The following is a 22652-nucleotide window of genomic DNA, read 5'->3' as shown; positions in this document are numbered from 1 at the left end:
GCCCAAAGTTCGAGCCAGAGAAGAAATTGGAACCCAGGACTCTCAGATACTAGTTTGGCATTCTTACCACTACACTATACTGGCTCTCAACATCCAAATTATGGCTGGGGAAGTCACACAGCTAAATGCTCTGCTACATTGAAAACAAGCCAACCAGTCCTCCCCGCAAGTAGAAAACTAGCAAGTAGGTTGAACCAGAAACTTTTTCTGTGTGTGTTTTGTTTTTAGGTTCCAGATAATTGTAACATGGTGGAAAGTTACAAAACAACATTTTGCCACCACCAAGCGAAGTGGGTAAATCTTTACTGCATGGTGGTTCTCCTCTCTCAACCTGCTGGATGTCTATAGGCAGGTTGGAGTTCCCCAGCTGGCAACTCTGCAAGCTAATTTTATCGGGTGGAAAAATGAGTGCTTGAAACCTTGGCCCAATAATCAATGCCGGCCTGGGTTAAGCTGGCCTGGAGGGTCTTCCCTACTCTCCTGCTTTAGCCTAGTATAAGGGACTGGCTTTAAAATTCAGCAGTAGTTTGATTTATCACCCCTTTGAAAGAATAAAGGTCTCATATTTTTCTCTGAGGCCTGGACCAAATAGAGAGGCGAGTTTATCCCTTTGTTTTCCCTCTTCCTCCCCTGCGCACTTAATGAGCATGTGTGCTAGACCCTTCCTGTTGCTCACAGAGCAACCTTCTCCTGTGACAACTTCCCCTCCATCTGTCCTCAACCATCCCCTTTTCCTTTCAGAGCCTCCTCGTATCCCACCTTCTACAAGACTGCCTTTTCCACCCTGAGCCATCACTTACCCTCAGTGTCCCTTTCTGGCTTCTTCCCTATGAGCTTCACTTGATGTGCCTGCTCCTCATGTCTCGTTCTCGGCCAGTATGGGGTTTTTGATTGCTGCACAGTCCCCACCCAAATGGAGCCAAGGTGCCACTGGGAGGCCTTGGGGGGTGGATAGACCCAAGAAACAGTTCTCCCCAGGCCTTAGCTGTTCCTCCAAGCCCGGAGGCCTGAGCACCTGACTCCTCCTCTGGCCTGGAGAAGTATTATTATAGGGGGAGGGGATATTCCAAAAGCAGATACCTGTACTGGGGGAGCTGTTTTTCTGCTTGGAGTTTTGCCTCGACTCTTTCATCCAGGGGAAAATCTGCTTGGCGAGAGCCGCGTTACTCGAGGCCAGGCCGGCCTTGTTGGGGGCGCTTTTCACCCCGCCACCTTGGCCAGGGTTGCTGCTGTGGCCCCCGGTGCCGCTGCCGGTGCTGGAGATGGGGTTGGGGGGCGGCGATACGGGTGGGGCCGGGTGGTGCTCCGGGGCCAGGCTGGGGCGCAGGCAGCTGCCGTTCAGGTCTTTCGTTTTGGCCAGGGGGGCGGCGTTGCCGAGCGCCTGGAGAGTGCAGGCCGGCCTCTGGTAGTCGCTCTCCACGTGGGCCGCGGCGGCCGGCTGGAAGGGCTGCGGGGGACCCTCGTAGGCGAAGCCGTTGGCGCCCTGGTAGGAGTAGCCCCCGAAGAGCGTGGAGGTGTCGTAATAGGTGGCCTTTTGCATGGCGGCTGCGACTCCCGGACGTCTCTCTGGCGGCTACACGGCTCTTGGGGGCCCCTTCATGGACGGACATTGGCACCCCCGCGGGGACGGGGCGAGAGGGCCTTCGCCGGTGTCTCGGGGCGGCTGACCTGAAAGGTTAGAGAAAGGCACGCAGGAGAATAATACGCATCGGCCTATGAATCCATCTTGGGCCCTGAAAAGCCTCCTGACATGAATAGCTGCGCTCCGGAGAAGGAGGAGGATGGAGGGGGGGGGGCGCGGAATCAGATCCCAGCTGTCGCCCAGACCAGATTTCTTGCCTGGTGCTTTGGGCCGCGCTTCTCCTCTCCTCTCTCTCTCTCTCTCTCTCTCTCTCTCTCTCTCTCTCTCTCCCTCCCTCTCTTCCCTCCGGAGGAGGTTCGTCCGCCGTTTCCCATCTTTGGTTTCCCAAAAGAAAGGCCATGCATACAAAAGCCCTGCCTGCGTCCGTCAACAAAATCAATCCCTCAAGAGCATAGCCCTGGTTATTTCTCTCTCTCTCTCTCTCTCCCCCCCCCATTCCCAATCGTTCAGATAGAGTCCCCCCATCGATAGATATGGATAAGCCCAGACAAAGATAGATCCTGCAGAAGCCTGTGTGCCAAAGTTAGCCCTACGGGATGTCTCTGTGTCGGGAGGCGGCCTAGTCCATAACCTCCCCGCACCCTAAAAGCCACCCCCCCCCCCGTTCTCCGGCAAGCACAGCCGTATTGAATAGCAGCCCCATCACCGTTCATTAAAAGAGCCTGGGCCGGAGGGTGGGTGGGTGGGGGCTTTGAGTTAGAAGGGAGAAGCCAGGGGGGACAGATATCCAGGTATCCTTTTGCAGAACTGAAACACTGGAGGGGGGGGGGGTTGTGTTTGCTTTTGGAGGGAGAGAGGTCGATTTCTCCAGAAAGTTCTCCCGACTTGAACTCTTCCTTGGCAGACTGGACATTCAGCCTCCGATCCTGAGGTCTGCGTTTCTTCTCAGCTTTTGGGTTGAGGGGGATTCTCCGGGGAAACAAAACAAAGTGATTGGGGGAAAAGGGGGGGGGTGTAAATGGACATTTAACATCCGCTGAATCTTAACATGAATCCGGATGTAGTCCTTGACCTCAAGTTTCAAATGGACACCTTTCCCCCTCCCCTCCCAAATCGAACTCAGATTCTTCATTGTTGCCTGCGGCACAGGGTCCGGGCCTTGGGGGTGCTTACTCGGAAGTAGGTCGTACAGAATACTGTGGGACTTGCTCCGGAATAAATCTGCAGGCTTTTAAGTTTGCTGTTTCCAGAAAGGGGGAGGGGAGCATAAGGTTTGGAAACACTGCCCAAGTGGGAGGCTGGTGCTGAATTCTTTGATGTCCCCTTTGATTCCCTTTCGTTGTTATTTTTGTGAATTCGGCAGCCCTTTGGAAACAGGCCATGGCTCAAGTGCCACTTGAGGTGTGAATCTGCCCTGTGGCATAAAACACAGGCCATTTCTCTTTCATCTTTCCCCCCAAAAAACACACACATACAGTTCTATCACCTGACCAGTTGGCCCCCTTGGTTTCTCCCTGTTTCTTTTCTTTTCTTTTTTTTTTGGGGGGGGGGGGTCCAAAGAAGACCTTTCATCCCTTTCTAGCAGAATGTGAAACTCCACCATGTTGGAAGGGTAGAATAAGATTAGAATTATCTAATGGATGAGATAATTAATTGGCTGACATAAAAAATAAATCAATATATCCACATAGGTTGTGTACATTATACCCTCCATCTACGAGGCCGATACCGAGGGAAGATTGTTTCTCTACCCTTTCTGTTTTTACCTGCAAAAAGGCCACTTTAAAATAACTAAATTGTAACACAGCCCTGTAGGTTAACATTAGTCAGATCTGAACATTCTGGAAAGATTGCAAACCCTCGCTCCTGACGCCTATGCATCTGCGGCATTCAAAAGCCTAAATATCTTTCAGGTCTGGTACCCTCCCACTTGCCCCTCCCCCTCCTCAGTTTATGCCTCTATAAATTGAACAATTTTTATAACCAGTCTAAAATACCATCTTGCGATTCTCCAGTATCCTGTCCCAATTAGAGACAATCTTTCTCGGGGAAAGGCAATCTGTTAACGTATTTTTCCCTGAGCTACAGGAAAGAATTATAATGTCGCTGTCTTTCCTCCAGCTCGGGAGAAGTATTTCTTAGTAGACATAAACAATCGAGTGATCTCATCACTATGAATTGATTTTTAAAGAGAGGCAGAAAGAAATAACCATTTATTTGATTACAAAAAGGCTGGACTCCGTGAAATGGACTGAGGAGTACAGCTGGAAGGGAGATTTGACTAGGCCTGGCCGGTTTGTTTTGGATTTTTTTTTTCCCTGGGACTTTTTTTTTTAAGGCCTTGGAGTAAATCATTATTATTATTTTAGCAAAAAATTAAACAGTACATTAATCCCTTGCTTATCCCCCTCAAAAGAGAAACCCAGAGTGTTCCATGCCTTTTGTTGCTCATCTTTCAACACGTCCCAAATGTCGGTCATTTATCTTAGTTGAAGACGGGTGGAATCGTAAATGATTTGCTCCAAGGAATTGGTTAAAAAAAAAGAAAAGAAAAAAAAGAACACAACCAAAATCTCAATAGGAATAATAAATAGGAAATTAGGGGACATTTGCAATTAAGTTCCCGGAATCCAGGCCTCAGAAGTTCTTTCTCGCCCGTTTGCAAGTTTCGTTTATGTCCGGTGGAAAAAGAGAAAAAAATAAATAAATCACCGCCCTTCTTGGGAACTTTTCACAGGAAAATCAATTCGAACAAAAATGAAGCAAAGAGTCAAGAAGAAGATGGTGAAGCGGCCTGTGACAAGATCGAGCCAAAAGGTGGAAGAAAAGGAAAATCCCTTCCCTTTCTCTTCCATGCTGGGAAAATAATTCCAAAATTCCCAATAACTTCTCCAGGTATGGAGGGGAGGAGGGGAATCTGAGAGCCTTTTGGCTGAAGACAGAGATGATGTTGGTCATAATCATAATAATAATAGTAATAATAATAATCCAGAGGAGAGGGGGGTCAGAAAAATAGCACTGAGAGCATTTCCCTTGAAATCAAAGCCTTCCAGAAAGAAAGAAAGAAAGAAAGAAAGAAAGAAAGAAAGAAAGAAAGAAAGAAAGAAAGAAAGAAAGAAAGAAAGAAAGAAAGAAAGAAAGAAAGAAAGAAAGAAAGAAAGAAAGAAGAAGAAAGAAAGAATTAGGTGGGAAAGGGAAAGAATATCGAGGGGTACCAATAGCAAAAAAGATAGAAAAGGGGGGGTAGAAGGAAGGGGAGGGAAGGGAAGGAGGGGGAAGGAGAGAGAGAGAGAGAGAGAGAGAGAGAGAGAGAGAGAGAGAGAGTCGCTGCGTGGAAGGAAGCTTAAAGCTTGTGAACTCTTCATGAACCGCGATGCGAGTCATACAGCTATAAATCATGGAGACACGGTCTCCGCCATTCACAAACTGATAGCCTATTTCGGTCCACCTTACCTTAGCCTCTGACGAGAGCAGCGCGGCGAGCAGACATAATATATTTTCGCAGCCAGCAAGCAACGCAATCAATAAGCGAGGCGAGCTCCCCCCATTCCGCTCGGCTTTTTTTTTTTTTTTAGGTGGTGGCGGGGGGGGGGGGGGAAGGGACGTTCAAGGAATATCTAGAGAGAGAAATCCGGTCATAACGCCAGGAGGAGGAGGAGGAGGGGGGGCCATCTCTATGGGAGCTTTCGGAGAGGGATGGTCAGGTCCGCTCGCTCTCTCGCTCGCTCGCTCTCCCTGCGTTTGGGGAGGAGTGGGGAGGGGGGGGAAGGTGAGAAGAGGTAGAAATCGCAAGATGCTAGACAGCCTTCCAGAAACGTACAAGCAGGGAATCCTTTCTATCCTGGCGGCCCTAGAGTCTCCGTACGCCCTGTACACGGTTAACAATGGCCCCTGGCTTTACAGCAGAAGGCAAGAGAAGGGGGGGGGAGAGTGAGTGTGTGCGAGAGAGAGATAGACAGACAGACAGTCTAGAGGAGGGGGAAACAGCAAGGACGGCTCGCGTGAAATCTTCAGCTCGGCGATGTTTTGGCCGCAGGTTTCAATGGAAGAGAAAGGAAGAAAGAAGCGGCGGGGATGGGAAGGGAGAGAAGGGGAGAGAGAGAGAGAGAGAGAGAAGCCAAAGGAGGCTTAGAAGAAAGACATTTCGAGATTTGGTTTCTGGAGGGAGGGGGACCGGGGGGGGGTCGCTTCGGGCCTAGGTTGCGTCCTACGGGCGTCAAGGGGGTGGAAAGGAAAGATGCCAATCAAAAGGTGGCGGACAGAGGCCTAGTGGGCTCAGCCGAAAGCCGGCCAGATTCACGTGCTTGGCTATTAGGTGTCGGGTTATGCTAATACCTATTGAGAACAGATACGCCCCCCCCCTCCACCTCTCCCCCTCCCTTCCACCCCCCTCCGCCTCCCCAGTGAATGTCTCCCGTAGAACTGCAGAGGACATCCCAGGCTTTCCCACTGCCCCCCCCCCCCCCCAAACTCAGAGGCTGTCCTAATCGTGACTAATAATCGTCACATATGATTTGCGTCTGGAGTTGGGTGCAGGGGGGACAGCCTCTCAGGGAAGTCACTTCATCTTTTTTTCTTTTCTTTTTTTAAACTGGTGGCCATAAGAAAATACAGTTTTGTTTTGTTTTTTATGTGGCATTTTAAAAGAGAAAAGTTTTAGAATACCTCTATTAGGCCTGGCTCACTTGTTCAGCACATGCTGGCAAGGAAGGAAGGAAAGAAAAAAGTTACATTCAGATTGTTGGTACTAATATTTTTTTTAAAAATCCCACCAGACACAAAGGGAATGGGAAGTTGTCATAAAATGGATGGATGGATGGATTGGTGGGGTGGGCGGGCAGATAGATAGATACACACACACATCATATAGATAGATAGATAGATAGATAGATAGATAGATAGATAGATAGATAGATAGATAGATAGATAGATAGATAGATAGATAGATAGATAGATAGATAGATAGATAGATAGATAGATAGATAGATAGATAGATAGATAGATAGATAGATAGATAGATAGATAGATAGATAGATAGATAGATAGATAGATAGATAGATAGATAGATAGATAGATAGATAGATAGATAGATAGAGATTTTTCGAAGGCAACAGTCAGAGATGACGTCTCTTCAAGTCACTCAGAGATTTATGGCTCCCGATTGGCGTACTACTTGGCTGCAAAGCCAAACGCCTTTCCCAGCTGCAGCTGCTGACACCAAAAGATCTACAGCAGCAAAACTGAAGAGTGGGAGGAAGAAGTTGAGGTGTCTGCACATTTTTGGGTGCGTGTGCGTGAGAGAGAGAGAGAGAGAGAGAGAGAGAGAGAGAGAGAGAGAGAGAGAGAGAGAGAGAGAATTGTGCTTTCCTCTTTTTAGCCAAGTCTGAACTGAGGTGCCTCATTGCCTCATTTCTCTTTTGGGAGGCCTTGTGACACCCGAGAAGACACTCGAGCACCTCTTTGGAGAGCCTAGTGAAACGGGGGACCCTTTTCTCCAGTCCCTTCTACTGGAGCCAGCTCAGCAGTTGGCAGCAACTCATGGCTTCACCTGGTCAACATCGCTTGGTTTTCACGGCCACTTTTGCTCTGGGAGAGTTTCCAGAGGAAAAACTCAGATCTTCAAGCGGCGCTTTTCTGTTCTGGAGGACCTTCCTGAGATTTGTACGCCAGAGCAAAGGGCAACTCAGAAGAACTTCAGTCTCAAGAACTACCAGTGTGGAAATCCGTGTTTGGACTTTGGGCTCTCTTTAGGTCCACTCGCAATGGAAAACTTTCCTAGGCAAAGGTTGGTTTTCCAGAGAGTTAACGAGGCTGGAGAACAGTTTATCCTGTTTGCATAAAATAACTTTTTGTACAGTCGTAAAGGTCTCTTTATTGTGGGGTTTGGGTTCTTTTGACAAGTTGGAGGCACAAAAACTTTAAAAAAAAAAACAAGACAGACCTCAAGACCCACCCACCCCCCACCCCAATTGAAAGGAAAAGCTGAACTTGCTGTTTAGAGAGTCACCAAATATTGGGGCTTTGTTACATATACAAAAGGGTGGGGGGAGTAACTGGAGGCAACCCCAAATAGATCATGGATATTTTCCGTAACTCACCAGTTCTCCGGCGGATGATCTGGGCAACATAAGGAGAGAAGCACAGTTTGAGAAAGCAAAGGACTTGGGTTGTATATATTAAAAACAGAGGAAGAGAGAGGAGAAGAAGCTGAGGAGAAGGGCCAACGTTTGGAACTTGGAAAGCAGAAAGATATTCAAAACAAGGGCTGAAGAAACCTCTTGGAATGAGCCAAAATCACCATCCGAGCCGCCCTACAGAAGTTATCCCCCCCTCTAGCTGAAAAGTTTCCAAGGGCCCAGAGTCTGCTTTGCACCCCTGAAGAGGGACCGGCTAACTCTACATATTTATTTCAAGGGTGCCCTGACATTAAAGAGGAAACCTGGCTACCAGTGGGCGGAATTCTACTTGTCCCAAACTTGTACTTTTGAGCTCCTTTCCTTCACCCTGGTCCCCACCGGCTGGACGGCGAGAGGCGGGCCTTTGGGGGCGGCCCTGATTCAGCAAACGGCCACGTTTTCCTCTGTTCTCAAGATATATTTTGGGTTTTGTGTGTGTGTGTGGGGGGGAGATTGATTTATGTCCTTGTTTGTTTAAGGTATGCCTGTCTTCCAATTAAAAGAGAAATAATCTAACCAGGGAGGTATTTCCAGAGGCGTCCCTTTACCGCCAGGGGTTTTCAGTTGTGGGGGAGCCGCGGGGAAGGGGGTTTCAGAAAGAAAGCCAGGGGGGGTTAGTTATTAGTCCTGGAGTCTTCTTGATCCCGGACCTGGTTTATCCGCAGAGTTTATTTTAGGGCAAAACCCAACTGCAGCTGTTTGGGGAGTTTCTCCGGAGGCTGAACGGATAGGGAGGGCAGAAAAGCGACCCCAACGAAATTAGGGAGTCCAGCTGTTCAAACGGGCCCAGGGTCTCGGTTCGGGTCCCACCGAGGTGGGCTAGAAGCAGGCCCGCCTCGCCTGCGGCCTTCCCGTGTGCTGGCGGGCGGAACCGGGACGGCCGCGAAGAACTCGCCAGGCGGGGACGCGCCGAAGGGAAGTACGCGGAGATTTATCGCTGACGCTTTGATGAGGTTTGCTGGGGCGGGGGAAGAAAGGGGATATTTTCGTCCGGGGAAACATTCCTTGGCTCTAATAACCCGGCTTTTCCGTTCTGAATGCTAATATTATTAATCTGTAATAAAAACGTCCGCTAGTAACCAGCCGCACGCCCTCGCTCCCGCGCTGTTGGCCCTCCGTGGCGGTCTCCGCGTCCCGGGGACATAAATCAGGCCGCCGAGGGCCCACCTCGGCTCGGCGGCCTCCGGGGCACACGTAGGGCGACCTCCGGCCCGGGTGCCGATGGGGGCCGCCCGCTGGACCCGCCGCCGAATTGGCACCAGGACCTCCTTGACGGCTGGGAGGGGGGGGAGGTGGAGGATACACACACATTATTCTGCTCGCTAGCAAATAAAACCGTTTCCACTCGGAGGTGTGTTGTTTTGGGACAGCCACCCTTACTGCCGCTACTCAGGGCCTCGCATCCCTGTTCTACAAGCCACTTAGGAGCGCGGTGGGGGTGTGAGGCAAGCCTGAGCTGATCTGCTCGGAAGTAAGTTCCATTTTATTCCACGGGGCCTGTTTTCCCCGGGAGAGAGGATTGGATTCCTGCCCCTACACCCTTAGGATCGCGATGCTGGCCCCTAGTTCCTGGGGGAGGCTCAATTGGGGATGGGCAGCAGTCGGCTTTTGGGAGATTTTTCTTGTTCGTGGACTGTCCTGAGCCAAGGCGGCTCACGAAAGCCCCAAAGCCAGGAGGCCTAAACATTACGCAGAGGCCAAGCTCCAAAGCACGGGCGCCCTGAGCGCAGCAGCTCCGCTTCCACACGGACTTTCCAGCGGCGACCACCAACCCAGAGGCCAAGAACAAGCTCAAGAGGACTTGGGGCATTCCTGAGGGATCCAAACCGACCAGACAACCAACGCTAGGAGCACCAGCGACAAAACCCAGCCATCGGTCCCGGTTCGTTTCGAGGAGATTTCTGAAGGCCTTCAGAATCTCAACCGCTCAGAATTACTCCACGTGCTTAAGATCGCAGCCTCGGCCTGCACAAGAGCCCTTTTACACGGTCCCTTTCTGTCTGCAAATGGCCTCCATTAATCTGAGGGGGTTCCCATCTCCACACACACACACACACACACACACACACACACACACACACACACACACACCCCGCCCCTCTTTCTGCACCCCGGAACTGAATCCCTCTCCCTGCGTCCCTACGGCTGCTACCCCCGACCCTCTCTGTCTTGCTCTCCTTCCGATTTTGCTTTGATATATAACTGCCTCTTTCTCCAGCCCTGTCTCGGTCCTTAGCTCCACAGTTGCGATCTCAAATGTCCTACTTACTGTACTGAAATACCGAGTTTCACCAGGGATGGGCTGAGATTGGGAGTGAATCTTGGGAGTCACCTCTGTGCTAAGCCCAGGTGCCTGGAAGTGAGTTCAACCGAAGCCAGGGGCATGGCTTTTCAAGTTAAAACCCCCAAGACCACAGTGTGAGTCCATTTGGGCTCTCATTCTAGCCGTATCTGAAGACGTGAGCAGGGACTCAGAAAAGCTCCTCCCCTACCACAGATTTGGTTAAGTCTTTAAGGTGCTCTTTGCCTCCTGCTCTTTTCTGCTGCTCCTGACAAGCAGGGCTATCCTAAACAGGTCTTTTATTGGGGGAGGTTCATTCCAATGGCTCTCAATGTGTTATGGTAAAGGGGAACCAGGACTGGATCCAGCCAGCCAGCTTTCTTCCCGAATAAAAGAAGGGGGCGGGAGCGTCCCTTTCGATCACATCCCAAAAGGTTGTGTTGGAGCGACAGGGACAAGATTTAGGCAAAGAGGGGATTAGGGAGAGCTTAAGCAAAAAGATATCTGGATCCAATTCCTAGATGAAGGGTGTGCAAATACATGTGGGAGGGGTGGGGTTGGGATGGGGGGGTGGAGTTTGCTGTCTTCAAACCAGCAACAAAACCCTTCCGCATGTGTGCATGGACTTCATCCAGTTTGGGACAGCAGTTGTTTCCACCAGCTCCCCTCCCTTGACGGATTGTAACTCTTTCTCCCAAACGACCTTCAGTTAAGAAGCCCAATAACTCACTGGATTAATGGTCAATCTACAGAAGTAGTTTTGAATTGCCTCTGAAATATTAAACGTAAACAACAACATGAGCTGAAGGGTTGGGGGGGGGGGAGAGGGAGGAGAAAGTCCCAGGGTTCCTTCCTCTGGGAAAAGGCCCGCCCCTTTCTGTATAGGTCCCAGGGGTGAATGGCTTTCCTATGCTCTTCTATAACAACCTGGCAGAAATGGCTAGCCCAGGGGTAGTCAAACTGCGGGCCTCCAGATGTCCATGGACTACAATTCCCAGGAGCCCCTGCCAGCGCTGGCAGGGGCTCCTGGGAATTGTAGTCCATGGACATCTGGAGGCCCGCAGTTTGACTACCCCTGGGCTAGACTCTCTGCTCCACCCCACCAGTCCTGGCTTTGTGCATCTGGATTAATATTATTGCAATGCTTATTGGAGGGGCATCACCTGCCACTACTGCCTCATGCTTACAATATGACTTGTGCCTCAGATGCTCTTGGCATTGTCAATAATTCTGCAATGCCCCGGTCCTTTTGCATTGTTCGGTGGCTGTTTTATGGTGTCTCGTTGTCCCCCTTTAGCCTCTAATTCGCCTGAGTCTCAGCAAGAAAGGCGCTGTATAAATGAAGTAACTAAATAACTGATTTCTCATTGAGGCCCAAGGAAGTGCTACAATGGGAAGTGCTCAGAACTGCAGGGTTGTGTGTGCGAATCCTGCCCTCACGAGCAGCTCAATCCTAAAATGAAAGCTAAATCGAGTTGGTTGCATTTCTGTGCACCCCTGAAAGGCAGCACCATAGAGACTGGTTGACTTCTAAAGGTTAGCCTGGATTGCATGGCCTGGTTGCACTTATTTAATTCCCTTAGACTGAAGTGAAAAAGGATTTATTCTCAAGCCATGTTTATTTAAGTTTGGGATGCACAAGGAGTTATTTCTTAACCCCGCCCAAAGGGTTAAAATATACTTTCTGAATTCTTCCTATCCAGAATGACTGAGAAATCACTTCTTTTTTTCCCCCTCTCTGAATTTTTCCACTTCTTACAAAACTCATTATTTCAACATCTCCTGTTGTTTCTTTTAAGAGAGGGTGTGCACGAGAGTGTGTGTGTGTGAGAGAGAGAACTACAAGTGTGAGAGTTTGTGTGTGTGCAGAGAGAAGAAAAAGGGTACTGTTTTCACCCCACACTGAAGTTAGAAAAGGAAAGGAGGCCGGCCTGGGTTGTTTCCTCCAAACTCTTTTTAACCCTTTCTGTCCTCCTCCAGTGTTGAAAAGGTCAATGCTGTTCTCTCTTCCTGGTTGGAACTGGTCTTGATTGGATCCCACAGAGAGGGTTCCTTCTTTACTAGAAAGTTATTGTGAACTGGCATGAAGGAGGCCCAGATCAACGCCCATGCTGAACCTCTTAACAACATGGACTACAATAGCAGCTTTAATTGCAAGAAATAGACGGGTCTGCTTATTCCGGGAAGCTGGTGGGGTATTTTAAGATACCGTCCCTCCCTCCCTCCCTCCCTCCCTTGATTTCAATGGAATTTCACAGCACTCACTTAATTCTATGACTGTCTAAGTTAAGGCATATTTTAATTTTAAGCATACCTACTAAGGAAGGATTTCCTCATTTAGTGGAGCCCACTTGCGAATAAAGCTGGAAGAAAGTAAGATCGGGCTTTAACAGGCATTTTCTGACCTAAAACAGCATCCAAGTAAGACCTCCTCAAGAAAGACAGGGAAGATTCCAGGAGGATCTATGGTTTGCAAGCACCCCGAGAAATATAGGGGTGAACCCAACCAGGTTTTCTGCTGGTGAGAAAAGACTGTGTAAGAGAGCATGGCCCCTCATGGGCATACCCCATGTGGGGCGAAGGCTGCAAAAAGATAGGGACTTTGGCAAGATTGAAGGAAAAGCTGGCTGGATGTGACCCATAACAAGGAAAGGGGGCGTGAGAAGGGGTGTGCGGAGGAAAGGTGAACAAGGAATTGCAGGGAAATTTGCTAATTTTGAGCTGAACACGTGCTTTTTGAACCTGCCCCCTGAAAGAAGTTACAGGATGCAAAGTTCTTAGCTACTGATAGTCCTGGACTGTTCGAAGGAGGCCAGTGTGGGGGGGGGGAGCATGGGCCCCATGCCTAGAGGCCTAGAAGGGTGGAGATAGGAGAGACAGCTCTAAGCAGGAGGCAGTTTTCCTCTGGTTATAGGAAAAGTTAAGATATAATTCCCCGGCCACCTCAGTCATTCGAGGAAGAGCACTGGAGGTTCCTTGCCACTGGGTGGAATTGCCCCAGAGAATACCATCTGACGCTGATTTTTATTTTTCCCATTGGATCTTGCCATAAGGAGAAACTGGGCAGGAGCCCCCTAAAACAGAATGGTGCCAAAACATGACGAGCACAGGTGCCACCCCCTGGCCTTCCGTGAGCCTCGAGTTCTGCCATTCCAAAAGAACCAAGGCCAATGTACCCAGGGGAGTCCTTACCTGCGATTCACAGAGCCCGTGAAAGAAGGAGAGAGGTTTGTGTTGGCTTAGCTGCGCTTCCCCCACAGTGGCCTGGCAGCATTGCTGAGGGAGAACACGGAGGGTCAAGCTCTGTAGTCAGAGAGTCTGCCATTTCGGCTTCCTGCCCCCCATTTCGGGGCTCTCGGAACTGCAAAGCAGCAGTAGGGAAAGTGGTTCAGTTAGTAAACAGGTGTGCTTAGGTGGAAGGAGCAAAAGAAGCAGAAAGCAAGGACGAGAAGAGGGCGCAGAAAGACACGGAGGACGCATGTGCAGAGGAATCTACAGACCCCCGCAGCGACTTCCTGAAGCCAAGAAGAGCATCCCCAAACTGAGTGCTCTCCTGGGTAATCCCCCCCCCCCCCAGAAACACACACAGGCATGCACATGGCTCTTTCCCTATTCATAGGTCTCTAAGTGACTTGCTTGGTAGGAAGTCCTGCTTCCTACCAAGCACAGGGTGATCTTTTTCGGCCTTTGCTAGATCCACCTAAAATATCATTTGGTTTCACACAAGAACCAGCTGTTCTCTCGCCATGCTTCTCCCCCCCCCCCCTTGGTTTTTACTGAATTCTCGAAAGGTCTTTGATCTCTGGAATCCATCAGCATACCTAAAGGCGAATGGGGACCCAGGCATCCATAACGGACCAGAGCCCAAACGGAGGGTTAATTTTTAATTGGGAGGCGAAGAATGGTGGGATGGCCAATGTTTAACAGGCTTCTCAGAAGAGCTTTGTTGTGGGACGGCAGGTCTTGGATCGTAGCCCGGGACCTGCTTTAACTCAAGCTTTCTGGGGAAAGTCAGGAAGCTTGCACTGAGTTTTGGGCACATTTTTTTAAAAAGCTATTTGAAGTTTGGAATTCCAAAGGCGGTTTTTGTCACCCTCGTTGCCTCGGAGGATCAGGAGCTGCTAAGGAGGTAACACCACAGGCAGCTGGAATGAGAGACTGAAAGAGAGAGATTGCATATCTGTTGGGCTACCTTAGACCAGGGGTAGTCAAACTGCGGCCCTCCAGATGTCCATGGACTACTATTCCCATGAGCCCCTGCCAGCATTCGCTGGCAGGGGCTCCTGGGAATTGTAGTCCATGGACATCTGGAGGGCCGCAGTTTGACTACCCCTGCCTTAGACTACTGACCTCATGGCTGGCTATTCCTCTCTGACCATCGCCTTGGCTTCCAAAGCTACATTAAAATCCTATCTAAACCTAAACCTCTCCTTGTGGCTCTTGGTTGTCTTGCTGCCTAATTAAGAGATATTTTTTTGGAGGGGGGGGAGGGGAGGGTCACAAATTCCCCGAAGAAGTTGCTTAAATATTGTCAGACCAGCTGGAGGAAAACAACATCTGAATTAAAGACGCAAGCACTCCATTAATATCAATTTCTTTCAATGAAAACTTTGGTTCTTCATCAACTTGATGATTTATGATAAAATCGATTAAATTAGGGTCACTCAAGGGCCTTGTGGTTTCCTCTTGGATTTCATCTGTCAACGCATCAGGCCGCTTTCTTCTCCCGCTCTCGCTTTTTTTTTTAATCAAGTTTCGCTGGAGGCGAGTAAGGAAGATGATGCTGGAGCCGGGGAAATTTAATGCAGAGCAATTTCCAGGGAGAAGGGAGGCACTGCCAGAATGGAGCCCCGCTGCTCTTCTTGCAATATGGCCTTACTTTGCCGCAGGAAATTGTAGATATTGGGGTGGGATTCTTTTTTTTAAATAAAAAGATGTAGGTTTATAGCTGGCGTACAATCCCAGGAAGGGGTTATCAACGGGGGGCAAGAGACAGACGCCCACCCCCCTCCTTTTCTGAGTTTCTCAGTTTCTATTTATTGATTTGACTCTACTGTTTTTGCCTCCTTACATATGCAATAGGGAAAGGTTACAGGAGAAAGACAAAAGCCCTCTCTTCCTAAGAGAGAGAGAGAGAGAGAGAGAGAGAGAGAGAGAGAATTATATGTGTGGTTTAAAAAATTAAGAAGCAAATGGTGAAGGAAGGAAAGAGAAGGAACCTTCTTGTCCAAGTGTATGTTTTGATGTTTTGGGGTCCCTCTAAAAGTCTTCTAAAGCCCTTTGAAGACACCTCCTCCCAGTTCCTGAAAAGTCAGGCTTGCTGTGGGTTTCTTTTGCATGGCGATCCTGCAGCTACTGCAACCCCGTGCAGGTTAATGCCAATAGCCTGCGGTTAGGTGGCCTATGAGTCCAATCCAGAATCACACCCTTCTAAATATCTTTTCATCAGCAGCCTCAAAAGGGTGAAATTGCTTTTAGAATTACCCAGTAAGCATGCACGGGATGGGGGGTGGGTGGGCGCTGCGGCCCAGTCCCACGTAGTTTTACACCTGTGTTCGGTGAGATTTACTTCCAGGTAAACATCACAGGTTTGCCCGCAAAACGCTTCTCATAAACGTTCTCCCTGCATTGCAAGGTATGGGATGGCAGCATTCAGCAGGCCAGCTTTACCCCCAATTCCTCGACAGTAAAGTCTACTGTGCGCCATTCATTGTCCTTACTCGAAGGTAAATGCGCGTAAGACAGCCGCGTGTTCGTCTGAAAATAAAAATTCTGTGGAGGCCTTTCCCAGTTGCCCACAAGATGTTTGTCAACCACAAACATAAAAGGGGGGGGGGGGGTGGAGTGAGTGCGGAAGGGAGGTGAGGGGGGGGGGGAAGAAGGAGGGAATTTCCTCGCGACAGATACAGATTTGCTCTTCTAGGGGAAAGGCTTGTCCTGACGCGCCACCTCAAATAAACACAACTTTCTCAGCGCCATAAATCACCTTCCCTGCTTTCGCACCCTGTTCCTCCCGCCGCCAGCCCCCCCCTCCACACACCCACCCACCCACCCACCCAAGAAACGTTTGTAGTTTCCCTTTCAAGCAGCCCAGAGGCGTTAAACCTTTAACAAATGTGGCCTGGAAAGGGGGTTGGGGGGGGGGGGAGAGAAAGAGAATATCCCTGGATCCAAACACCGCTTCCAAGAAACAACCTGCCTCCTCTCGATTCCATTTGACCCGGCCGTCTTGTGCCCGTCATTAATATTATTTATTGAATAGATCACCCGCTTTCCTGCTTTTCCAGAGCCCGCTAACAAGACTCTGTCTCTCTCTCTCTCTGTCTCTGTCTCTCTTTTATGAAGGTGGGGTGTGCGCGAGAATGCAGGCCGACCAATGGACGCCTTTTCATGCTTTGTCAGGGCTATTAATTAAGTCTCAAGGCCCCCGGAATCCCGACGCGACGATCAAGCGGGCACGTCTCGCGGTCTGAGCCTTTTTGCCTGTTGGTTTCGGAAAAACTCTTACCTGCCGGGATGCGCCAGCCGCGGACTTCGGCAGAAGGGAGACGAGGCGGCCGGCCGGGCGGGCCGAAGAACGCGAGTTGAGAAGCCCGAGGAGGAGAGGAGAGGCGCTTACATTAGTGTCGCGCGGTGCATTTTGCAGCTAAGGTCTGTCCCTGTGGCTTGGGGAGGAGGAGGAAGGGGGGGCGGTTGGGGGTTTCCCTCGTAAGGATGCTTTGATTTTGGGGAGGCACCCGTCCGGATTCCGACTGGAGCGAAACCAGGAGACCAGCAAACAAAACAAAACAAAAAGCCAGCAATCTGCCAGGCGCGAAGGGAAGGCGGCACTTCGACCCGCAGCGAGTTCGGACATTTACAAGGAACAGATCCTGCCCGGTCTCTTTGGCGAGGCTGTTTCTGTTTAAAAATGTTGCGAGGGGGGATCCGACTGACTGACAAGGTGCCAGCGAGAGGGGACCAAACGGATTCCGGTTTTAAGAGGCCAACAGGAATTGGCGAGTTTTCAACGTCAGGATACGAAATTGATTCCATATGTCCCGTTTTCTTCCCCCCCCCCCCCACACACACACCACGTTCCTCTCTCTCTCTCTCTCTCTCTCTCTCTCACACACACACAGGCACACAACGCAAGAAAGAAACGCTTAAGGCCGTTGTTTCTCCGTTCTTGTAAAAAGAGAGCGGTTCAAAAGGAGTTTTTATATATTGGCATGTTTAAAATAGCAGATCTGGTGGGTTTGTGTTTAAACCCAAAAAGGTAAGGAGAGATTGCCTGGATCACTCTTCCATGACTGTTGCCTTAGAGAGACCTATCTATCTATCTATCTATCTATCTATCTATCTATCTATCTATCTAGTCTGCCTTCCAGGATAAAGGCACTGGCTCCTTCAAACTTGCCGCCTCCAGCACCGGGTCTGTCTGTCTGTTCTTCCTACCGAGCCAATTTCTGTCATTTTCTATCCATCACTTTCTCCCCTTTTGCAGTCTCCCCGCAAATCCTAAGAACGGTTTCCAGGGAGCAGCCCCGCTGAATAAAATGGAAGTTACTTCAGAGGAGGTTTTCTTTGGATTGGTCTCTGGATGCTTCTTTCCCCATTGTCGTGTAATTCCAGTAGTCACTACCTCTCCCACCCAGTTATTTTCTTCCTTTCCTTTCCTTTCCTTTCCTTTCCTTTCCTTTCCTTTCCTTTCCTTTCCTTTCCTTTCCTTTCCTTTCCTTTCCTTTCCTTTCCTTTCCTTTCCTTTCCTTCCCTCTGTCCGGAACGGATTTTAATCTCCCTCCCCCGAGAAGCCGTGTAGGGCTCTCGCCTTTGGGTGGCAGGGCATCTGGAACAAAGGAATAAATTCACATGGAATCCGGAGGCCGGCCTCCCCCCGTCTCCCCCTCGCTATCTACAGCTGCCTACAGCTGGCGCTGGATCCCTTCTGGAACACAAGAGCAGAGGAGATTCTCTTCGCTGATCGACAATGACCTGGCTGCTCTCTTGGTAGGTTTAGGTAGGTTGCTTCAGACACGGAGAGAAAAGGCCGGCGCTGCATTCACATTTGGGGACCCTCCGGGTCGAATAAGGTCCCAGTCCTGTGAATAGCCATGGCTGATTCGTCCTTGTAAATATAACTTCTAGCCCCACCAATGAACGCCAAGAGTCCCAGTTGGTTTCAAAATCAGACCGGGATGACACCAGAAGGAAAGTTCGCCTTCACAAAGGCCCGTTTCTAAGAAAAAGAATCAGCGGCGGTCGTTCAGAGGACTAGAGGCCTGTTGACATTCTGCAGACCGCAGAAGGACTGCCTGCCTGACTGTTGTGTGCTTAGGATTGTAGCTTTTAGGCAATATCTCCCTTGCAGTGCTGCTGAGCACCCTTTTCACAGAGCTCAGCGGGACTCTACGGGCTCTCGAGGGAAAACCTGGCTGCAGAGAGGAGAATGCTCAATTCCATTCAGCAGAATTTCTGTTTCCTATCACAGGCATCCCAAAAGTGGGAGATGAACCACGGATTTTAATGTCTGTTGGCTTCTGTGAAGTCTTTTAAAAGCCAAAAGCTAACCAGAGGTCCCGGGTCTTCTTTTCGAGGCATTGTAATAATATGGTAAACCTAAGATGGGCCTTTTGCAAGAGGCCCTTGACCTGGGGACACCCCTGCTTGAATATTCAGCTGACATTTCTTCCTACAGAGCCCTGAGATGTAGAGTCCCAGATTCCCCCTCCCCTTGCAAAACTGCTTAAAGCTACCGATTCGATGAGAGCACCCCCACTCCCGATTTGCAAAAGGTTACCTCCCCCCCCAAAAAGTTTGTGCCATGAATTTCTAATGGGCAACCCAAGTCCCAATAGGTGCAAAATAGCAGAAGGGTTTGGGTGGGCCCCAGTCTTACCTGGGATCTGATCCCCAATCTTTATTCGGACTACACCACTCCCCGATATGTGATCCAAGCAACCAAGAATGCAGCCATCACACATGAATGCCTAAGTACTCTTTCCGGGGAGTAAGCCTTCTTGAGTAGCCTTATGAGTAAACCTGCTTAGAATTGCTCTCTGAGTGGAGCCTGAGGACCTGTCTTAGGAAATGTGTGTACCTTATCTCTCATGTCACCATTCAAAACTAGTTAAGTACAGTCCCTGGATAGCACTTTTGGAAAGCAAGCCGTTCTGATTCCAGTCATGTGTTTCCTCTCATTCATCTCAAGAGGGTCTGCGCAGAAGAAGAAGAGTTGGTTCTTATATGCCGCTTTTCCCTACCCAAAGGAGGCTCAAAGCGGCTTACAGTCACCTCTCCCCACAACAGACACCCTGTGGAGTGGGTGAGGCTGAGAGAGCCCTGGAAGAAGTTCCTGGTGGCCTATGCCCATTGTTGCAATAGTGACATCTCTGGTCCATAGGATACTTTTAATGCAGCTGTTTAAACTCAGCTGCCGGGCACTGGACTCCATTGGCATGAATGGGGCAATGAGCTCCATTGGCATGAATGGGGTTCGGGCCTAGACGAGCTAAAGCTGTGACTTAGCCAAACTTTAAGAATGAAGTTGTTAGTCCTTAATTAGACTCAGGGGGTTTTATTAACTAACAATCAAAACAGCCACACCCCAAGTACATCTTCCTGGAGCTCTTTGTTGCTGCTGTCAGCCATTCAGGCATGTCCAGCTCTTGGCGATCCTATGGCACAGCCACCACCATGATCCCCAATCCTGTACAGCCTCTCTCAGCCCTGCTATGCTATGGGATCTGCCTGGTTTCCTTTCTCCACTGACCAATCCTAGCACTCTTGCTTTCTCCACTGAGTTGTGTCACATATGGCCAAAGTAAGAGAGCCAGAGTTTCGTGATTTTGCCTACCATAGCAGGGGTAGTCAACCTGTGGCCCTCCAGATGTCCATGGACTACAATTCCCATGAGCCCCTGCCAGCAAATGCTGGAGGACCACAGGTTGACTACCCCTGAGTTATAGAGCTGTAGTATTTCCTTGTTTGTGACTTCTGCTGTCCATGGAACCCGCAGAAGCCTTCTCCAACGCCAGAGTTCAAATGAATCGATTCTTCTCTTGTCCGATTTTTTTTTTCATCATCCAACTTTCACAGCCCTAAGTGGCTATTGGGAATATGATAGATTTAACTGATCTACATTTGGTGCTCGGACTGAACCCTACTGGTGGCCCGATCCAGAACACGTTTAGCCTTGAAGGTCCTTTTCAGGCCCACCAGGGCTCATGTCTAAGACAAACAGACATGCCAAAGGAGGATAAGGGTGTTTAAAACTGAGGGGCCAAGATTACCATTTGGTGGGTGCCCCTGGTGTCCTTTGGTTTGCTGCCTCTTCCGGGAAGCCAATCTGCAGGACAGCAGGTCTCTTTGTGGTGTTTTCCAAAGGGATGTTTTAGATCTACTCATGTGAAGGCTAAAGGAGTCACACTGAGGAGTCTCCTGTACCAAAATCGCTGCTTTGGCTCCAGTTCAGGCTCATGCTAACAACAGGCGCTGGCAGGCACCAATGGCAAGAGGTGGGTTAGGAGCTGACAGTGTCATGCGCGATCCCCACCCCCTTCTTTGTTCTTCTTGGGGCCTTTGGCAGGGGACAGTTTAGCTCGTTCTCTGGTCTCAGGTTCAGGCTGGCTCTGGGCACTCCAGCAGACACCATGCTTTGAAGTAGGGGACCTCAAAGTCTTTCCTGTTTCCAGATTCCTTCTAAAGAGGTACAGCGTAAATGAAGCTGACTTTGGGATGGGCAGAGGGCTACGGACCTCAGAGGAAGATTTCCTGTGGGTTTCAGAAAGGGCACGGATCCTCTTCATAGCGGCCCTGTTACCTACACCGTTGGGGGAATACCTTCTCAGGATGTCTCTTACTGCATTGCAGGGCGATCCTGCACCTTATTGTTGGATCACTTGACCAGCAACTATTTCACCGAGTGAAGAGACCCACTTGAATGCCTTTGAACAACCCCTTACCAACTCGAGAATATTGCTAAAGTCTTCCTCACAGGATCCATTTCTCTAGGCTACAGAAGCGAGACAAGGAGGAGAAGATTTTGAACTAGGCCAGATGCGTGTGTTGTATTTCAGTGGGGTGGATATGGCTTGAGAGACAATGTCAGGAGGGGAACCCCCGCTTGCCCCAAGTCAGGGAAAGACCGGAACAGAGAACAAATATTTCAAAGGAGCAAATAAGGCCGAGAACTTCAGCTGTTACTGAAATCAGTGAGGCTTATTTGAGACCGGAATACATTTTAGATTGGGGGGATCCTTCATAGGTACAATCGCTTGGGGAGTCTCTGGCTTTGCACAGGAAATGGACAATGGGGCCAGAAATGCCACAAAGCCTCAACCGGAAAACCTCTCCTCTGCTATTCAAGGGGTCCTAGCTGGGGCTGTGATTTGAAACGCAATTACATGACATTTAGGCCAAGTCTGGAAGCTTTGGGTTCCCATGGCTGCTCTTTTTAGGCATCCAGAGGGAAACCCTCCTGCACACCCAAGTCCTAATGAAGGGGGCCTACTATAGAGGTTTGTGCAAGAGATGCTCCCATTGGTTTGGATTCAAAGGGGCAGGGAGGGGTGTGTGCAGTTTTTCTATCTTTGAATATATATTTGAATTCTGATGTGGTGGAATGATGGGAGGAGAAACTTCTAAGTAACTCTGGAAGCAGTACAATCAATTTGTGTCGGGCCTTGGTAGATCAATAATCTATGGGATGCTGGATTTGTTATGCATATCATTGCTGCTCGTATCATCCCTTAACGGTATTGCAAAGTTTCCGCAACTGGAGATCAAGAGAGTTAATAAAGAAATATGCACACTACACAAGAGAAAACTGTAACGATTTTACGCATTCTGTTACTGTGGTGTAGGAGAGGAGAGGAGAGGCAATGCTATTATATTACCCCCCCCTCTCGATCGATGAATAAACCGATAATGAACACAAATGGAAAAATGTGCAATGATTTAATGAAGTTGGGTGGCCAGCAGATACAAAGATATAGGTTAGGGGGGTCTGCTCCTGGGAGGAGGGAGAGGAAGGGAAATGCAGAGTCGTTTTCAAGGAAGGAAGGAAGGAGATTGGAAGTGGAGTGGGAAGGAAGGAAGGAAGGAAGGAAGGAAGGAAGGAATTGATTTATGGTTAGATAGGATGGACAGAGAGCAAAAGACGAAAAAGAGAAAGATAATTTTCTCTTTGAACTTTTACTACTAGGAGAACCTTCGCCTACTGTTGTGCAAGGTGCTGGATCAAATTATAAGGTTCCTGACACATTGTGTCATCATAATCACAGACGCTTGGCTTGGCAGATCCCCCTTAACCCCTCACCACGGATACCATAAGAGCAGTTGAGGGAGATTTGCATGCAAAATCCCCATGGAAAATGAATGGGATCGACATAGTAGCCCAAAAGAACTTCTCTAGTATGAAGCAGGTCCACAGAAACTAGGACTTCTATGTGACAACGCTGCCAGAGGCTCCAGAGGGGCCCGGTTCTTTCCCTTTTCCAGGGGATGGAACTCCCCCCACACCATTTTTTATATCCCTGATAGGTCTGGGAGGTACCCCAATAAAATAATGGCCTGCTTGCCTCCCCCAAAGAAGTGAAGGGGCTAGGGCAAGGAGGCTGGACCCCCGGGGCCT

At 49.5% G+C, this 22652-nt stretch overlaps 1 protein-coding gene and 1 long non-coding RNA gene across 7 annotated transcripts in view; one reads left to right on the top strand and one right to left on the bottom strand.

Moving 5' to 3' along the window:
• Nucleotides 1–22652, bottom strand: part of HOXB3 (homeobox B3) — a 79689-nt gene that overhangs the window by 5629 nt on the left and 51408 nt on the right. For 3 of the 6 annotated variants that reach the window (XM_077312981.1, XM_077312982.1, XM_077312986.1), the window contains one exon: nt 1081–1668. In XM_077312981.1, the coding sequence (XP_077169096.1) occupies nt 1081–1540 (460 nt within the window). In that variant the 5' untranslated portion in view covers nt 1541–1668. Of the gene's footprint in view, nt 1–1080; nt 1669–5035; nt 5155–10027; nt 10830–13231; nt 13401–22652 lie in introns of those variants that run through there. The other 3 variants (XM_077312984.1, XM_077312987.1, XM_077312985.1) reach the window with 3 other exon arrangements.
• Nucleotides 13988–21947, top strand: LOC143825046 (uncharacterized). The gene is made up of 3 exons (XR_013226938.1): nt 13988–14168; nt 16385–16690; nt 20891–21947. It is a non-coding gene; the product is annotated as an uncharacterized LOC143825046 (long non-coding RNA).

This window comes from Paroedura picta, chromosome 16 (genome assembly GCF_049243985.1).
Source record: "Paroedura picta isolate Pp20150507F chromosome 16, Ppicta_v3.0, whole genome shotgun sequence".
NCBI lineage: Eukaryota > Metazoa > Chordata > Lepidosauria > Squamata > Gekkonidae > Paroedura > Paroedura picta.
The sequence above is the reverse complement of the archived record's forward strand: the minus strand, read 5'-3'. Positions and strand labels throughout refer to the sequence as shown.